This window comes from Sitophilus oryzae, unplaced genomic scaffold (genome assembly GCF_002938485.1).
Source record: "Sitophilus oryzae breed Bouriz unplaced genomic scaffold, Soryzae_2.0 scaffold_1443_pilon_pilon, whole genome shotgun sequence".
NCBI lineage: Eukaryota > Metazoa > Arthropoda > Insecta > Coleoptera > Curculionidae > Sitophilus > Sitophilus oryzae.
This window is the reverse complement of record NW_022146108.1, coordinates 3833684-3854408: the sequence shown is the minus strand read 5'-3', so window position 1 is coordinate 3854408 and position 20725 is coordinate 3833684. Positions and strand designations below refer to the sequence as shown.

Genomic DNA, 20725 nt, shown 5'->3' with positions numbered 1-20725 from the left:
CAAACAAAAGGAATTGTCTAATTAAAACACATATAACAAATTATAGTTTGAAAAACGTTTTGATAATCATTTGATAATATTATGATTGGCGCTATGACAACGACAATATTTTTGAGAATTTGACAATAGTATGACAATGGCCGTTGGAAACTATGGAAACTACAAAAAAAATCTGATTTAACGACATCTGACAATAACTAGTAGCAACTTCTTAACCTAAAAATTAATTGCACTACCACCTAGCGCCTGAGGCTGGAACTATTTTATTTGAAATTTCCATGGAAACGGTGGAACCGCTTTTGCTATTTTACTTTCCCGCCCCTGGTCAGGAACCTTTAAAGAAAACATGGACAACAAGACAACCAGTAATCGTGAATGTTTTGTAAGCTATAAAAATATAAATATTGATTAGATTTGTTTATTTATTATTGATCTATTTTAATATTGGATCTGCAAATATTCACTTGACCTGTCTAACGAGCTTAACAGTTAATTAATAAAGTACTTTTCAATATTAAACTCCATTGAAAAGAAGAAGCAAACGTAAAAGCGGAGAATAGGTACATTAAAAATGCATAAAAGATAAATTTTATAATAGAGGTGTTGAAATTTAGAAAACGTCAACATTTGACGTTTCCAGTATTTTACCAAACCGTTCCGTATCAAACCGATGTTTTTCAGGAACCGCTCTTTACCGTAGTTTACCGGTCTGGTTCGCCTGGTTTTGCAGCGGAATACAGCCTAAGACAAGGAACAGTTTTTTCAATGCCAATGTCGGTAACCGCCTTTATTTAACTACTGTTCTTTCTACTTTTATAATCAGAATTCAACGATTAAGTTACAAGTTCTAGTTAAACCTAAGTTGTGTCTTTACATAATAAAAGACAAAACTAAGAATTAACTAGAGCTAGTAGCTTAAATTAATTTCTATTGAGAATAATTAGTAAAACAACACAATATTTACATTAAAAAACATTTATTTAATAACGATTTGACTTAAATATACATTAAAATATAATGTTCGTTTCGAAATCTTAAAAAAATATGTAATACTGCATGTAAAAAATAGAAGTTTTAGTTTTATCCGGATTGATGTCTAGTAAATAAAATTTTGGATATTTTAATATTAGGCCTAAAGCTTTATTTACCTTTTGCCAAGTTGAATTCAAATCAAACGAATCAAAAATGTGAAATATTCGTATCATCAGCATACATAACTATGTTAGAGTGGTAAATCAGCTGCAGATATATTAAAAATAACAGAGGCCTCAAAATGGAACTCTGAGGACCTGAATCTGATATAAATGTTTCCATCGTAGAGTAAGTCTGATCCAGCAACCCCTCACTTGCTTCTAAAAGCTATATAAACTATTCGGGCAAACTATTTTTTGGATTCGGAAAGCAATGATCTTTCGGTCCATTCTTTAAGCACTTCGAAATACCACAAAGTGACGGCATTAGGGAATGCAATCCCGCACCAAAATCTCAATCCCGCAAACCCGCGGGATTAAAGCAGTCAATCCCGGGGATCCGCAAAATTGCGGGACTGTAAACAATAGTCATACATTTGGTCCTAAATGGTACAAAAGGCGTTGTACATTTTGCATAGGCCCACAATGTATTGATATAGCGTGTATCTTAAACTAGCTGTACAGAAATTTGAACCGATGTATACAGAGTGTTCAAAAAATATATTTAATATTAAATAAACTTAAATTTTATTATAATTTATCTACTTATTTTATAAATAAAAATATTATTCTGATGTTGAAGTTTTTTTAACTTGTGTTGGTTATCTGCTTTTAGATACACTCTATATCAATCATTTTTTGGCATATGCAGAATGTACAAAGTTTTTTGTACTATTTAGGACCATACGTATGCCTAATGCATATTTAAAAAAAACGTTGTATTTTCCTTAAAACAAAAAATTAAAAAACCTATCAAATTGTTTTTTCTAATTTCAATACAGATTAGTCGTACTTGGTAAAAATTTCGATTTTTTAAAAATTGTAAATTTGCGGTAAAAAAGATTCTTAACCAAATTTTCTCTTATAAAAGACCCTGTATACGAGAATTCGCTAAATATATTTTCGAAAACCATACAGCATCTTAATCACAATAGATGCATCTAACACCTGGTCCAAACCGCATCCCAAATCTTTTTTAGTTCGATAACAGATACCTATTCAACTTTAAATTTACCCTAAAATTTTGCTTGTCCCGACAATTACATATGTCCGGCAGTTTATTCGACGAAATTGTCCACAGGTACTAGTTAAACGCTTTTCTTCACTTACGCACATACCCCAGAAAGAAATCTAACAAGTAACCTGTTTCTTTCACTTATTTTTAATGGCCAAGCCGTAAGGGGAATCCCCCGGGTTCCGACCGTCAACGCATCGGCCCGGAACGAAACGGTTTGACCCTGGATCGGGATCGATTCGGTTACCCAGTAGTAATGGGTCAATCCCGCGGATCCCGCACGGTAAATCCCACAACTTTGATCCCGCGGAATCTCAGAGGGATCCCGCATTTGCGGGATTGCATTCCCTAGACGGCATGGTGATGGTAAATTTTATTTGACGCAGAACAAAAATAGAAAGAAAAACATAACGGTGGTAAATCAAACATCCTTAGTAAATCGCAGTAGATATTATGAAACAAACTCAAAAGGTAACATTTATCTTTGTTTACCTCTTTTACAAAATGTTAAACTAAAATGGGGGAGGAACAGGAAACAGGAAGTTTAATTACGATCTTTGTTCTATTGCGAGATTATTTGAAAGTAAAGTAGCGGCAATTCTTGGTGCGACCGCGGGATAAGAAACTCCTCTAGCGGGATAAGAAACTATAAAAACTGCCCCCAGAGTGGAAAGGCCATGGGGTGCTACAAAAAACAAGATTTTTTTCTTTTTAGTTACCATAAAGATACCGTTCACGTGGATGAAAAAAAAATCTGGTTTAATATTAATATTAAGTGGTGTCTTATCGTGATTTTCTATTTTCCATTTAAATAACACGGGGATTTTTTTTTTAATTTATAGCGTTCTAACAATTCAGAGTGTTGTAAACATCAAATGGGTTTAGACAGGGATTTGGCACAAGGGAAGCATTGTTCAGTCTGAGTGTTCTTCTTCAGAAGTGTTGAGACCAGCGAAAGAATGTATGCGTGTGCTTCATAGATTACCAGAAAGCCTTCGACTGTGTCAACCACTCGGAACTTATAAAACTTCTAGAGGAGAAAATGGTGGACAGGAACGACCTGGCATTCATAAAAAAGCTTTACTTAAACCAGATAGCATCGGTGAAGGTAGGAAATGAAACCACCTCTAGTTTTCCAATAGAGAAGGGTGTAAGACAGGGTTGTGTCTTGTCGCCTCTCCTCTTTAATTTGTATTCGGAGGCCATTTTTGACAGTGCCTTAAAGGACACAGACGACGGCATAAAGATCAACGGCTACGCGGTTAATAACCTTCGCTACGCTGATGATACAGTCATCATTGCTGATAACCAAGAAGCATTACAGCGACTTATCGATAGAGTATCCGCGGAAGGCGAGCGACTCGGTTTAAAAATTAACATCGATAAGACGAAGACTATGATGGTTGGCAGAACCCCGATCGACCGTCTAAACATCTCGGTGAACGGCCAACAGATTCAACAGGTCCCGAAGTTTAAGTACCTCGGCAGCTGGATTACCGAAGACCTAGATCCAGACACGGAGATTCGAAGCAGGATCGAACAAGCCCGAGCAATATTCACGAACATGAGAACTCTGTTGAGTAACCAAAGCCTGAGTCTACGCCTACGTTACCGTTTTGTAAAAGGCTACGTATACTCAGTACTACTATATGGCGTGGAGACCTAGACCCTCAAGGCAAAAAAACTATGAACCGACTAGAGGCCTTTGAGATGTGGATATTTCGAAGATTGCTCAGGATTCCTTGGACTGATCGCGTGAGAAATGACGAAGTTCTGCGACGTATGGGAACGGAAAGAATGTTGCTTCAAATAGTTAAAAAACGGAAAACAGCTTACTTGGGCCACATATTTAGAAACACCAAATATCAATTCCTGAAACTGATTATGGAGGGGAAGATTGAAGGAAAACGTGGCATCGGAAGAAAGAAGTATTCTTGGCTTAAGAACATCAGAGACTGGACTGGTCTCGATGCCCATTCACTCTTTAGAGTCGCCCAAGATCGAGACGAATTTGCCAGAATTGTCGCCAACATTCATTAAATGAATTCGGCACACTACGAAGAAGAAACATCAATACATATTCTTGTAGGAAATGGAACGATCTTCAAAAATGGTCTGATATGATTTTTCATTTAATCGACTCGTTTGAAAGTTATTAAAGGTGTAGCAGATATAGTTAATAAAAAATGGTTATCTAAAAAGCTAGGTACAGTTCATACCAAACTAACTTTTAGTCACGTGATTAAGCTTGACCGGCACAGCATTGCCCACTTTTATACATTCTCTTTTAATCAAAATAGATTTTTAGAAACAAAAATAAATTTATTATAAATATATAAACTGTTATTATTTACATCAACAAAACTCGCTTTCTTAATAGCACTTAGTGGATATAAAGGCCCATTAGTGCCGCTTTCCCGTTCAAAATACTCTAATAATGTTGCAATAATTTTTACGGCTATTAAGCTATCTTGTAGGCTTCGCACTAAAAGAGGTTCTAAAAAGAACAATGTTCGACTGCAAGGTCTGCTAATAAAATGTTTAAGCTTAAAGTATCACAACACTATTTATTTAAAGAAAAAACTCGTAATACAAAACTAAAGTGTCAAAACGAATGACAATGTACGGAAATAAATAAATAAATGCGGCAACTTGACATTTTTTACAGCTACAAAACTACAGTTAGTGAGATCGGTCCCTATGCGAATAAGAACCCTTTGCAAATAATGCTGCATTCTCTAACTCTCCGACATCTTTTAATCAAAAAGGTATAAAGCTATTACATGATAATGGAGCACTCTTACGTGATGCCGTTCCCTCAATCGCGTCAAAGCAAATTAAATATAATACAATATTCCCAAAACCGTTTTATCTACTTTTATCTACTCCTTTTTAGCATATTCGTCTCTTATTACACATGTGTTGTCATTTTTTGTATCTGTTTTAACTTCTCTTTCAGAGCCGGTCTGGCTAAATGTGACTGAAGAGGACGCGCTGGATCTGCAAGAGAATGAGCTCATTATCACCCCAGATGGAGAAAGGACACTACAGGCCTTTGAAACGAGTGAGTAGAGTTTAATTTTTTTTTCCTTTTTTACAGTTTTCTTTTATTTCTATGAAAAAAGTTTGGTAAATTACAAATCTAACAAATTAGAGTTTTAAGTACAGTATAATATTGAATAAAATTGACATCAAAGTAGGTTAAGCAATAGCGTTTTAGTTAGAGACAGAATCTGTCAGTTTTAATATGTATAACCATGACGTCCATATTAAATGTCAAAATCCACAAAATAAAAAACATAATTTGCTTCTTTTTAATTTTTGTTATGTAAAATATTAATAATAAAGTTATGAGAAACTTATTAAGAATTGCTGTTTCTAAAATTTATTTTCCAATGAAGTAATATAATTATACTGAAAAAAATAATTTATTATATTTTTCATAATTTATAAGTACGTGATAAGAATTTTTTGTAATTTTGCTTACTGTAGATACTCTATCTTCGAATAAAAGCATCCCAGTGTTTTTAAAATAACAATCGATGATGATTTCTGTGAAACTTATCCCAATTCTTCTTCTTAAGGTGTTCATCTTTTTCTTCCTCATCAGATGGTTCTATTTATTGCAGCGACTTGGAGTGCTTGGAAGTCCTGTATGCCTGTCCAATGACGAATATTTCTCAGCCAGGATAGCTTCCTTCGGCCTATTCCCCTTTTGCCCCCCTCGATTTTACCCTGGAGAATTAGACGCTGAAAGTGATAGCGTATAGTATGTGTCCCAAACAGGCTATTTTCCTCTTCTTGATGATTTCGAAGAGTTCACGTTCTTCTAGACCAGCTCTTCTGAATATGTTTTCATTCCTCACACGGTCGACCCAGGACAGTCTTGGCATTCTTCGTAGGGTCCACATTTCGAAGACATCAGTTTTGTTTATTGTTGCTACCTTCAGTGTCCATGCTTCCACACCATATAACAAAACAGACCATTCATAGCACTTCACCATTCTGTATCTAAGGCCGAAGTTCAACTTCCTATCTGTGAAAAACCTTCGAAGTTTTAGAAAAGTTGTTCTTGCTTGCTCGATCCTGCATTTGATCTCCTGATCTGGATCCCACGTTTGGTTAACCATGCATCCCAAATATTCAAATTGTATGACCTGCTTGATGATCTCTCCATTTAAATAAATTCTGGTGTTCGGATTGTTGTTTCTGCTGAATGTTGTTCAGCCATAAATTTAGTTTTTTCTAGTATTAATGTTTAAACCCAGTCTTTGGCTTTCATTGTTAACCTTATTTAGAAGGATTTGGAGATTATTTAAAAAAAAATTATCCCAATAAGTCATTTAAAAAAAGTTAGTTTACCAGTCGCGTTTTTATGTTAGTTATGTGAAACTTAGTTAAAAATCGCCGTTTCTAAATATGTATTTTTCATTTAAGTAAATCAAGTACATATAATGAAAAAAATAACATTTATTAGCAAAACATTTCAAAGCTACTACATATTGCTAAAAAATTGATATTAACGTAAAACAAACTTTTCATAATTTATACGTACATGGTGATCATTTTCTTATTTTTTTTTTGTAATTTTGCTTACTGTGGATACTTTCAGAGTAATGTTTAAAATTACAATCAAAAATTAATTCTTTTAATAGAGGGTGTTACTTAAATAATTGCAAATATTATTAGGGCTGGTAGAGTTTGCTAAATGAAGCATATTTTTTTTGTCGTTATTCAAATAAGTCCAAAATAACCGAGTTATTTTACCTTGAAAATTTAAAAGCAAAATTATTTTTTCTTTAAATTTTGAAAACCACTGCATTTTTCATGGGCTTTTGTTGTTCTAAATTTAATTTACTACCTATGTTACTGTATTATCAATATATTTTTAACTCAAAATTAAAAAATAAGTTTTTTTTGAAAAATATATTTTCAAACAAAAAAATCACAAAAAAATCATATACAATTTAATATACCTTTAATAATACCACCCCTAAAAATATGATATTTTTTATGTACATTTATCTTTTTTATGTACATGATCTTTTTTTATCTACACTTATTTAAAACTCACCCGGTATAAAATTAACGTTAAATATTTATAATGATAAAAGTAATTTGCAATAGATTAAGCTATAAGTCATGGACTCTTAGTCTAAAATTGTAAAACATAGTTTTCGCAATTTATAAACATGTGATTCGCATTTTCTTATTTTTTTCTTTGTTTATTTTAGACAATTAATGATTAAAACAAACATGGCAGTGATCTTTAAAATAGCTAACAATAATACTTTCTGTCAAACTTATCACATATATGTCATTTATTAAATATGACATATGTAGGTCACTGTTACAAATTAGTATCAATTATAAGAGATTAAAAAGTTTTAAACAAGAATTTCAACTAAATAGGTAACTGTCTGAAAATTATTTCGTATTTATGTTTTTTATTTTTTTTTTTATATTTAATTTCTTAAATGGAATGTTATAAATTTATTCTCAGTTAGAGAATCTCTCTGTATTTTTAGCGTACTCGTAATCTTAATTATTTTACATTAAAAATGTATTCACAAGTATTTTTTTTAACAAAAACTTATAATTTTTTTGCTATTTCGTTTAAAACTAGGTACGATTTTACTCAAAACCTAAACGATAAAATTTAAGAATATAATATATAATGAGGCACGAACATATACAGTTATCATGTTTTATACCAAAGTTATAACCGTTTTCTTCCTGGTAAAATGTGAAATTATTAGTTTTTATCTCGCGTTCGAGGTTTATTTTATGGAGCAACTAACATTTTAAGGTGCGGCGTTGCCATAAAGTGCCCACTTATTGTCTTACACTGTCGGCAAACCACTTTAAGATGCAGCGGGCCATTAGCAAATTAAGTGGTTTTGGCTAGGACGCCTAATTGGTTTTAGGATAATGAAATTAATAATTCTATCTTATAGTAAAAACGTTCTATACCACGTTATATTGTATGTAATAGTGTCACTTCCTCTTTAAATTATTTAGGGTGTAAAAAATTGGAGTGTAAATAAAGAAACACCAAAAAATTTTAGTGATTTCTTGCCATTTTTTTTGTAAATATTAAGAGACTCTCCTACACCACCTAAGTAACAAAATTCCGACTTCCGACTAGTTTTGACCATAAAATAATTAACTAGAAAGAAGTGTCAACTCTGTGTTAAATCGTGGAAACACGATACGCCACCGAAAGCCTTCGTTGTCGTCTGGAGAACTAATTTTCCAATTGACAGGTTGACATGATGGCTTCATTTTTATTTCCGTTTCCGGTTATTCAATGGCGGGCCCTCTTTCAGTTTAAATGTATTTTGACTCTTTCTTATCATAAATAAAACAAAACAAAATTTTATTCAAACATATTTATTTGAAATATGAGACAACGGGACTAAATAAATATAAAAAATAATGAATTGAAAGATTTCTACAGCAATTACTTAATTATATGCAATTTTAACGTAAATTAGTGAGGTATAAGCATGACTTACAGTAATTTGTAAATAAATACGCGTATTCACAGCCATCAAGGATAGAAAACGGGGGCAGACATGAAAACGGGAGCCTTATACAAAAATCTGAAAACAGAAAAACAGATTTTTTTATACTAAAATTAACAATGTAAAAATATGAAGGTATAAAATATAAATATACTGTTTAAAAAAGCGTCCTATTATTCCCAAAGAGACCTGGTTTATAAATGAAAAAGAAGCAAAAAGAGACAAGTCGGATAACAATCAGATTGTATCAGTCAGATTTACTGTGCATTATTGACAATAAATCGCACATACTGGAGATAACTAATGTTGGCTATAGTTAAAAATGATCTTACCTTGCTGTAAATTGTTTCCATTTTCAAAAAAATCGCCGATCATAAACATAACAAAATTTTCTTGCATCTAAAAAATACAGAAATAGTGTTTATTTACTACCTATTTTTAATATACATGGGACATACCTAGTACTGCAGAAACGTCTTTTTCTCCAGGATTGTTCATGTAATAATATATTTTATATGCTTTATTACCTTTATATTTATAAATTTCTGCCGAAATATCAAATTGAATTTACAAAACAAAACTAACCGGAGAGAATTAAAATGGCGTCGAAATTTGTTCTAGAACAAATCTGAAGTTGTCTCTGAAATCTGTCAATTCTAAACTGTGAAGTTAGACAATAGTTAGACAGAAACATCGCTGTCCTTGTCTAGGCGGCCATACTTGTCGTCAGGAGATGACAGGATTGACACTAATGACTGTTTCCAATTTTCCTATTTCACTGTCACCCCCCTGGTTTTGACTACGCGCAACGTTGAAATTTGTACTTTTTCCTGCCCTATGCATACCCAAAGCTGAAATTACGTAGCCAAAACGTCGCTACGACGTTGCACTTAAACAGTTGTATATTTTGACCCTTAACAACGTTGGTAAACGTTGTAGGGCACAACGTTGTCAGAAGTGGGGTTTTATACCATTGTCATTACGTCGCTACAAGGTATGTTTATTGTACTACAGAATAACAAACGTAGTACAACGTTGTGCAACGTACTTTTAAATTACAGTGTAGGTACATACTTACTACAACGTAATACAACGTTCCATTAAACGACCCAAAGCAACTTCAAAATTATAACGAATTACTACGTTGGATTACGGCGACGAGCGCGACGATATCGATTTTTGTTGTGGAAGCGGAACTATCTACACCGAACCTCAAAAAATTCTGTACTGTACTGTCACAGAGCAATTGGTTAGGTATTTTTTCTGTGATTCTTACTGTATAAAGCGAAAAAAAGATGTATAGGAAAAAAGTATATAAATACTCTACAACTTTTTATAGAAAAAGGAAAAAGTATTTAGAAGAAAGTCAGCGAGCAAGTCAGTGTCCGAAAAATGAAGTGGAAATAACGAGTTTAGGTTCGTCATCGACATACTCGCAATGTGCTACTAGTGGTAACTTATCATCAATGGATACTATAGAAATAAATAACACTACACCTGAAGCCCATACAACAGAGGAATAATATGAGAATAATGATCCTCCAGAAGAGCAGTCAACTGAAATTCATCCTGACGTCCTTTCGACCAAAAAATAAAAACATTTTTAAGTCAGTGGAGTGTACAAAATAATATATCCCATTCAGCTGTAAGCTAGCTTTTAAAAGGATTATCATCTTGTGGTATAAAAGGGCTGCCGATTGTGGTAAAGATCAACAATACTTCCTGTACGGCTTTTTTAACAATAAATAAATAGAAATACTGATCTAATGTCAGCGATCTTATTAACGAGTATGTGACCACCACCACCAAAGGATGACCCATCTTTCTTCTTTATTTTATTTTTCCTTGGTAAAAAAGAGCACTGGAAGAAGGAATTTTGTTATTTACCTCCTAGATGTCGGTAGGGTTCAGAGGTCCTATTTCGTCAAAACAGGTGTCAATTTCTGAACCAAAGGTTGGCATAGGTGACTCAAAGGTCGGTTACCGCACCTTATGCACTATATTGGTATTTTAAAGGTTGCCTTAGGCAACACCGCTATTTTAATACAATTTATCTTTTCGTGCGTTGTGGACGAATCGAATAAAATATCAGAAACCACAAAATACTGCAAATATTGTTAAAAAACTGTATCTGTTAGGGTTGTAAGCTAATTTTCCTGATAGAATTCATATATTTGTCTCAAACCTAAACAAAAAAAAAGTTAGGTTAACCTAGTAAACTATAATTTTAAAATTAAAAGTAGGAAATAAAAATGGGGTTTTGCCATATTTTGAAGTATCATGGTCACTTTCAACAGTAAACTAATCTTCGTTGATGAATTTCAATTGCCGACATCTCAAAACTTTGCAGATTTGTCGAAGTTAAATTCACCTAGTTATTTCTTAATAGAGCTTAATATATTCCATTTCTAATTCATACATCATTAATTTTGGTTTTCTCATGGTTGAATATAGTAATATTTGACGACGAATATTTTTAACCCTAACCCCAAAATATCGCGAATCGGCATGAAAAACAACTTTTAGCACACGACGTACTACGTCGCCTCAAGCAACGTCGACGGCGACGTTGTAGCGACCCTAAAAATATCCACCATTTTGGTGCAAATATGGGTCGCTTAGACGTCGCTTCGACGTTGTCCGGCAACGTTGGGTTGCTCCTGGCGACGTTGTGATTACGTTGAACCACGTAATTTTGCTACTTGGGCAGCATGGTACAAAGAATACAAGGTATGATATTGCGCAGGTTGGTCGCTACGTCACAGGTGATAACAGGCACTATTGGTCAGCACGCTCCGCGCGCCAGTTCAAATCGTCAAGATATTGTTATAAACCTGTTTTTTTTGTTTATCTACCGTCATTGAATTATTGCTAAGCAAGTTACTGTGGAGCAGTGCATAAGGAGTCGGGCTAGGAAGCGAGAGACCGGAGTTCGAATCTCGGCCGGACCATCACTTTTTATTTATTTTTTTAAATACTGTTGTATTCTATAGTTTATTTTTGTAGTATAAAAAAAAGAACTATTTATTCTGTTATTTTTTAATCTCCGTTATTAATATAAATTGATTGTTAGTACAATACCTCATTTAATATAAAATAATATTCTACTTTTTGAAATGTATCGGGCCCTAATTGTACCTAAAAGTAATATATTTTTAGTGATATACCATATTGTAAACCGATATGGTGAATCGATATGGCGGTATAAGTCGGAGAAAGGCAAAAATACGAAGTATTTATTACATTACCACTTAATTCGACGCTATATTTCATGCACTTAGGAAAATATTTGCTCTTCTTTCTTTATTCAGTACTTATTACTATTTTTTTTAGAAAATCTGAATTGTCACATTGTCACATTCTCAAATTTAGCACATCCACTTTAATCAAAAATTGCGACGTTGTCAATTAGACATAATTTCGTTATATTCCTCGTCGTATAAAAATAACCGCCTGTCAAAAATCGGGATAGATTTTAATGGAAAAACTTGGACGAGGCTTTTAATTTTTGTTTTGCATCAAAACAATGCCGCGGCTTACAGGCGAAACAGATGTTCCGCTCTGGGGAATTTTTCGGTGTTTTCTGTTATTTTTTCAATTCGGACTTTTTTCCGATACTCGTTTGAAATTATTCCATTCGCAATCGACACGGTTTTGTCGACTCTGGGGCGAACATGTCGTTAGTTAAAAAACTAACAAGTAAAGTTATAAAAGTCGTGAATAATGTTGCTGTATAAACGAGTTCTGATGTATTGAAATTAAAACTGTATCTTTTTAGTATATTTTTTACGATTTGTCAAAGGAATATCATATTTTTTCAGAATATTTTAAGAATAGCTTTTCCGATTTGAATCACATTTTCGGTGGCTATGTTTTACTAAGTGCTTTAACATTTGACTTGCACAAAAATCAAAAATATTACGTAAAGGGTGAAAACAACCCCCCCCCCACATTATGTTTTAGTATAAATGTTTTCCAACTCAACCGATTTTTTTTTTACTGATTTTTTTTTTTTTTTTGTAAAATGTTCCTTCCAGTATTTGTTTCCTAGTATTACCGACATTTACCCAATTACGTTTCAGTTTTAGAAAATCAGAAGCACACGAAGCCCAAAACAAACTTGAACAGTGTTTAGAATAAATATATACATATTGCAGCAAGAACGGGTTAAAACTAAATCCGACAAAGTCAGTAATCATTTACTTCGGACCAAATAATAACTGGGCCGGCCCAGAACATGAAAATAAAAATGTCTGATTCGATTATCTCCGTAGAAAGGGAATCAAAAAAATTGGGACTTATATTTGACTCGCAGTTGAGGTTTAGATCTCAAGTGAGTAAAGTTCAGTGGGCATCATTCATCTCCTTAAGAAACCTAAACAATAACAAAGATTTTCTAAACTACAAATTAAAAAAGCATTTATGTGAGGCTCTTGTATTATCACAGTCCAATTATTGTAATTTTGTTTACGGGCCTTGTCTCGATCAAAAATCTAAGAGGCAGTTACAGAAGGTACAGAATTCATGTATTCGCTTAATATACGGATTAAGATTGAGAGACCACGTTACATATAAACTAGATATGTTGAATTGGTTAAATATTGAAGACAGACAGAAGTTACATTTTGCATGTTTTTTACACCGAATTTTGCGAAATGGTTTTCCTGAGTATTTAACTAATAAACTTAAATTTCGACACTCTAACTATGCTGTAAGGCAGTGTAATAATATGGAAATTCCCAAACATCGCACGGCGCTATATCAGCGTTCGTTCTCCTACCTGGCATCCAAGATGTACAATTCCAACTTGAATCTATACTCCCTTGATTTAAAGACGTTCACTTTCAAAACAGAATTAAAAACTTTATTGATTGATTGGTTGCCCAAGTAGCATTTTCACGACTTGCGACCACATGTTTACTAAACACAACGTTGGATTAGTTACAAAAAATAGTTAGCTCCCTACCTTGGCTATTAAAATAAATTTAAACGTTTTTATAACGTTGTGCCGACGTTGGACTAGTACTACAGCAAAGTAGAAGCTTCTGCGACGTCGAATAAACGTTGTCTTGTAATCTTTTTTGCTTAAGTGATCTTTAGGTGATTCGGACAACGTAGTTACAACGTTGGACAATATAGAGTTTTCCGACGTCAGTTTCAGGACCTATTCCAACGTTATGCAAACGTCGTCTGTTTTACTAATTCCAACGTTGTTTAGATTTCCTTATTCTTACGTTGGTAGGACGTCGAGTCACTACCTTTTTGCAACTGTATTGAACCACAACCTTAAATCTTAAATTTTCACTTCATTGTTCTGTTCAGTCAGACAGTTCAGTGCTGTTTTGTTTTTATAAAAAAACTTAATTAAAATGGGACATAAGAAAGGTACATATAAAACTAAATTTAAATATACATCGACATATATTACTGATAGTTTATCCACTCCCTCGTTTATTTAGATTATAGAGGGCGGCACAAGCTGGACTCTAGGATGACTAAATTAGGCAATCTTGCGACTAGTATACTACCTGTTAAGGCCGAACTGCGACTTTATTAGTCCAATATGCGACTACTCGAACTACTCCATCTTAATCTCCAAAACAACAAAGTGAAAGCCGCCATGTTGTTAAATAAGAAAATGTTTCGTTCCTAAAATAGCAATTCCTGCTTTTTGAATACACTAACTTGAAATATTTGACCCTAATATCACGCGGAAACACTTTTTTCGACTGCGAATAAATTATTCTCATTTTACTAAAAAAAAAAAATTCAAGAAAATTTTTAAAACTTCTTTAATTTTAAGGCCCATTAGTATTTTTCAAAGGAGAAACAATACATTTATCAATAAAGTTGTATGCGTTTAACTTTTTTGCCTTGGGTAACGAGTTACAGAATTGGTTAAAGTGTTTCAATAATTATGATCTTCAAACATCCTCCACACTTAAATACTTTTGTTTTGTTTTCCTTCACTGCCATCTGACATATGCCTCTAACTAAATCATAAAAATAATATTTTTACTATAATTATCCCAATTTAGGATAAAACGCGACTTAGACGCAATATTAGTTTTGTATTTCTGTGAATTAGGATTTAAAACAACGTTGCAGTTTGTACTAAATTAGGCTTCTAGCCAACGTCGGTATCCAACGTCGTTTCGACCCAAAAATTATTCTCCAAACTAGTGCAGACTAGGGTTGGCACGAGGTTGTGCCGACGTTGCGCCCCGACGTTTGGTCGCGTGACACAACGTTGTCCCGACGTCCAAATGCTGCTTGGGTGAACGGATATAGAATTACACAATAATTTGATTTATTAATTTTTGTATCCTTTACGGAACAGTTTTCATTTTTTACTGTTTTTGCTTTAACTTATTAAGTTGTTGATTTTTCTTTATCTAAAGTATATTGTTAATTTTCATTTTTCTTACTATTTTTTTTCTTTAAATGTTATTTTTTAAGAATTACTTTTTTTTATGTGCTCGGTTAACTTAACAGCTCTGCTGAATTTCGCCGATTCGATTTTCGCCGAGTAAAATAAAAGACGTTATTTATTTATTTATTTATTTAATTCAGTCCATTCCAAGTCCTACATTTTCGCCATTAAGAAGAAAGTAGGTGTCCAAAGAATATAGAAAACATCTCAGCTTTGTAATTGAAATGTATCAAAATTATCATGTAAAGAAATAAAAATCAGACTCTCAAAAAGATATTCTGTCATTATGAACGTCAAAAAATTTCCAGTATAATTCGCTATTGGGTGCTCACAAGGAAAAAATTTTCACTTAAAATTTATCCGTTACCATCGTGATTTATCAAAAAAACACGTTTTGATTGGTTAAAAATTACAGGTGTGGAATTTCCTCCATAATTATCTTCTAGGACTTGATCTAGTTCACTTGTACCCCTCACATGCGTGGTATTCAAGTGCTATAAAATTTCAAGCCTAAAACTGTATCAAGGAAAGACTTTGATCAACATGACATTTTAAAATAATTTCAATTTGTTAAGTTCAACCTTTTCAACTGTCAAAAAATTTCCACTAAAGTTTCGTGGCGCCTCGAAAAAATTTCCGGAAATTTTTTCAGTTGCCATGGTAACTAGTCAACATTAAAGCATGTTATTGGTTGAAAAGTAGAGGTGTGAAATTTTCACTAAAATTTATCCGTTACCATCGTGATTTATCAAAAAAACACGTTTTGATTCTAGGACTTGATCTAGTTCACTTGTGAACCCCTCACATGACTGTCAAGTGCTATAACCTGAACAAGCTCAAACTGTATCAAGGAAAGACTTTGACAAGGAAGAATGCTGAGAAATAAAAAGAGAGTTTTAGGAGTCTTACAGGCCCCTTAAAATCGAAAAAGAAAACATGATAAACGTGAAAATTATTAGAGCAAATTCATCCGTCGTTGTTGGAAAAACATATTCGCCTTAACAGATAGGGCGTATTTCCTACACGGTGCATTATTTATGTAATCAGTCTTTACAATGGATGCACAACGGCGCCCATTTAGGGGCCCCGTTTTCACGATAAAGCCTCAACAATAGCTTTCTTTGCCATCAGCCGCGCTCGTGTGTCTGATTACTCCCGAGAAGCTGTAATAAATTCTCCTATATTACCCAGCATAATCTGTCATAAGTTGAGTTTGTTTTATGGGAAATTTCAAGCTCACTTGATACACCAGAAGGATATAAATAGCTTTAAAAATAGTATAAACAGAATAGATGGATGCATAGTTTATAGTTTGGTAGATTAGAATTACATATTTTATAATATATTTATAGGGGTACTAATAGAGCACATAAACCTAGTGTTTTTCGAAAGGTGCTCACCCCTACAACTTTTTTATTTTTTCAGATAAAAAAACGAGATTAAGACCGTTAATATATGACATAAATCAGGATTGATTGACGTATTCGATTGTTTTTGGTCACTTTCTGTTTCACCGGAAATTACTATAACTTTTGATTTTTAAATGGCACCCTCGGTATTTTTTTACTTCGTTTGATAAAAAATGACACTCTGAATAGAATGACATATCATATGTCAACTTTTGACATTTTCGCATGTGGTTTATTTAAAATTGTAACATGCGATTCATAACGATAATTTGACTGGAAATACCAAGTGTGTGGTAACAAATTATTCGTAAAAAATGCTTTGTTCAAATATGCTAATGAGCCACCCTTGTTTCAACTGAAAAAATGAGATATGATTCATAAGTTGTGTAACACATTAACAACAAAAAAAAGAGAGACACCATCTGACACAAAATTTATAGATATGCCTTATACAGAAGGGTTATCAGAAAAATACAATACACATTAAAAAATACAACATCCAAATTTCCCACAAAGCACATAGAACATTATCAAGCGTATTTACACCTTTAAAAATTAAAATACCTAACAATAAACGATCCAATATAGTGTATGTATTTATGTATTAAGAATATTTAACTCTACACATATACACATGTTTGTTATTTAAAAAAATTGTAATCGTTTTTTAAAATATTTTAGATGCCTTGAGAAAGATTTGCATAAAAAATCGAACCGTTGGCAAATGAATGATTTAAAAACATCCAGAAATCATTTAATTTTTAATAAAGAAACCTATACCCAAGAAAATCATAATTGAAAAAAAAGTACAATTATTTGACTTTTTTATATTGAATTTAAATGATCCCTTCATCCATCTAAAAGCCCTAATACACTCACCTTCATACTCTAACCCGGACAAAAAAACTCACACACGTGTAAACGATATCAGGACCGGATTTAATTAATTCCCGAACAAAAAAAACTGGGCGTAAGTTGTCTCCGGGCCTCGGCCAAAAAGGCCCTATTGTCTCTGCGGAGCATTGTCGGCGCTCGGGACCGGGTCAAAGGCATAATGAACCGCGCTTCCTGGGGATATTCATCAATCTTTATTTAAATCGGCCATTGTTCGCGCCAAATCGCCAATAAAAGCGACTTCTAGCGAGTAGGGATGTTCGGAAAATATCGATATATCTAATATCGATATATAATATTGAAATATCGATATTTAAAAAAGGCTTTCTTTTCGGAGTTCATTAAAATCGTCCCAGCCGTTCTTGAGATTCTAGTGGTGGAAAGTAACTGACTTTCCAGTCGAGAAAAAGATAGAAAACTGGAATTAATCGAAGCGGTCTCTTCTGATTTTATTTGTATATGAATGTGCCAACAATAATTCAAGGATTATGATTTTTTTCTAGTCATACTTCTTTAACTTCGCCAGCGACTCAAAATTCTAAGGTACTTTTAGAAGTGTTACAAACTTCAAATTTTGAATTTTAGATAGCATTAAACTTATAATGGAAGGAAAAAATAAAAAATCCCGAAATATCCTTATGGATTAAAAGTTAGCTGTCTAGCCGTTAACGGTAACTGACGTTCCGGCGATGGTAATAGGAGGATCGGTTATTCTGAAAATTTGGAAAATAAAGGCACTTGCTCAATCTATCTAAAATATTACTAACGTTACAGTGTTGCCGGATCATTTGAAAGTGGTAACATATGTGTTATTTTAAATGGAACACCCTGTATATTATTACATTTTTGGAAACTACTCTCATATCTCAAAATTTTTCTATTATACTAACCTATACCTATCTCTTATAGTTTTCGAGATAAAAATAACATATGTGTAAAATTTACAAAAATATAATTTTGGATAAGCATTACTAAAATCATGAATTAAACATTTTTAAATTTGAAATTTGGTTTATAACGAAAGTCGGAAACACAAGTCGTTAGAAAACTACAATTAATCCATTTGATATTATCTGATATTATCAGATAATCATTGATTTATCTCTTTTTTTACATTCTATGTTTTTGATGGGATAATGATTCTCATTTAAATTTTAACAAGTACAATCTGAATATTCTCTGACACATTTTGTGAGAATTACCCACACACTTGTTCGCTATTTTCGTATAAAGTCAAGCATATTTATCTATTTTGGAGGTCGACAAATTGTTAGAAATAAAAGCTACAACGTGATGTCAAGTACCATTTTAGACACAAAACGCAGCAATGCTTTTTAGAATTGTAGGGCTTACTACAATTTATTTTTTTCGTTTTTCAACCTTCTTTGAACCAACAACCTAATCAAAACATAGTTTCTTTTTTATATCGACATTTTTTATAAAAGTACATGTCTACACTTGTCATTTAGCGTATAGAATCGCCCGTCAGTCGTGATGATTGAGTGAAATTGAGAAAAAAAAAGGTGATGAAATAAAGATTTGAAGTTAATTTACCTCAAATGAAGCCTGAAACGTGTCATAAACAGCAAAAAAAATATTAAATTTCTTTCAAGTAGCTGAATGAGTCGTATTGGGGTAATTTAGGTTTCACAATACATGGTTAATCTTCTATACGACTTCTGTTAATTAAATATCCAGAAAAAATATGGATTTCTAAAGAACTGCGAAATGTGTCAAACACAGAAATATTTTTTCCTCTTAACCACTCCAAATACTGGACTCATTTTAAAATAACTTCAGATAAATAAAAGAAGGAATGTTTTCAATTATAATCTCTAATTCTTCGATAAATCGAACTCATGGATATCTGTTGACCCGCAGCTACTCTTTACCGGGTGGTGCATCGGAGTTGGAAACAGAACAGCCCATGCAAGTTTTAAACTGTTCAAATATTGATATCCCTCTTGATTTTCAACGAAGTCGCAAATAGGTTTTTTGAAGGTCTAGGCATGTTGAATACACGGGCCAAATTTGAACAATTTTGGACAAGCTTTTAGACAATAAATAAATGCCTTTATTGTCAAAAAATTTTTCAATGTGTGGACAAAGGTAATCTAACAAACAAAGTAAAAAAAAACAAGGTACACAAACAAACAAACAAAAGATAATACAAAACATTATACAAATAATATTGTCAGTCTTATTGTTAAAATAAACATATATAAATGTTTACAATGTCAAAGAACAAAAAAAATTAAAATAATATTCAAAAATATTTAGCCAGTTTATAGCAAAATATCAATGACCTCTAAATAAATTAATTTCGATGTCATTAGTAAATATAGCAATAGCAAACATTAGACCAGTGTTTTCAAGATCAAATTCGATTTTCAATTCAAATATAATTCATTACGGCGTAGAAAGCCTTGTCTAGTAAATAAGAGTTCAATGCTTTGCGAAATGAAAAAAATGATGTTATGGATTTGATTTCAAATGGCAGGTGATTGTGCATTTTTTTCGAGTTGTATAATATTGAACTTTTAACTAACTCTGAGCGTGGGGTAGGTAGATAAAGATCTTGCTCCGCGTTCCTGAGTGGATAAGTGTGAGATGGCCTTTCTTGAGAAGCTGATACATGTTTACGTATTAGGCAAACGGATTCAAATATAAATAAGGAAGGAAGAGTCAATATTTTTAATTCTCTAAAAAAGCCCCGGCAATGAGTTCTGCTGTTTAGTCCCAGTGAATATCGAACAGCTCTCTTCTGGAGCTTGAAAATGCGGTCAAATTGAGCCGCACAACACGTACCCCAGAATGGAAGGGCATACCTGAGGTGCGACTCAAAAAGTGCATAATAAACAGTTCTAGCCACTGACAAGTTAAGCTCCTTAGAAACAGACCTTAATGCAAAACAGGCAGAGCTCAATTTTTTCGACAAAGCTTCGATATGTATGTCCCATTTCAGAGAATTGTCCACAACAAGCCCTAAGAATTTTACGGATTTTACGACGTCAATGGTGGTGTTGTCAAGTACAAAAGGCTGCAACGAGTTTTTATACGACAAAGCCTTAGTTTTAGAAATGTTGAGACTCAGGAGGTTCGAATCGCACCAAGATTTAATGGTGATTAAGTCATTTGATATAATCCTATGAAGTGCCGCGATGTCCTTGTTGCTCCAAGTGAAGCTAGTGTCGTCCGCAAAAAGACATATTTTGCCACTGATGTTTATGTTAGCAATGTCGTTAATAAAAAGAAGA

At 33.1% G+C, this 20725-nt stretch overlaps 1 protein-coding gene across 1 annotated transcript in view; it reads left to right on the top strand.

Moving 5' to 3' along the window:
• Window positions 1–20725, top strand: part of LOC115877339 (discoidin domain-containing receptor 2-like) — a 172929-nt gene that overhangs the window by 112021 nt on the left and 40183 nt on the right. The window contains exon 8 of the mRNA XM_030893486.1: window positions 5165–5269. Within this exon, the coding sequence (XP_030749346.1) occupies window positions 5165–5269 (105 nt within the window). The remainder of the gene's footprint in view (window positions 1–5164; window positions 5270–20725) is intronic.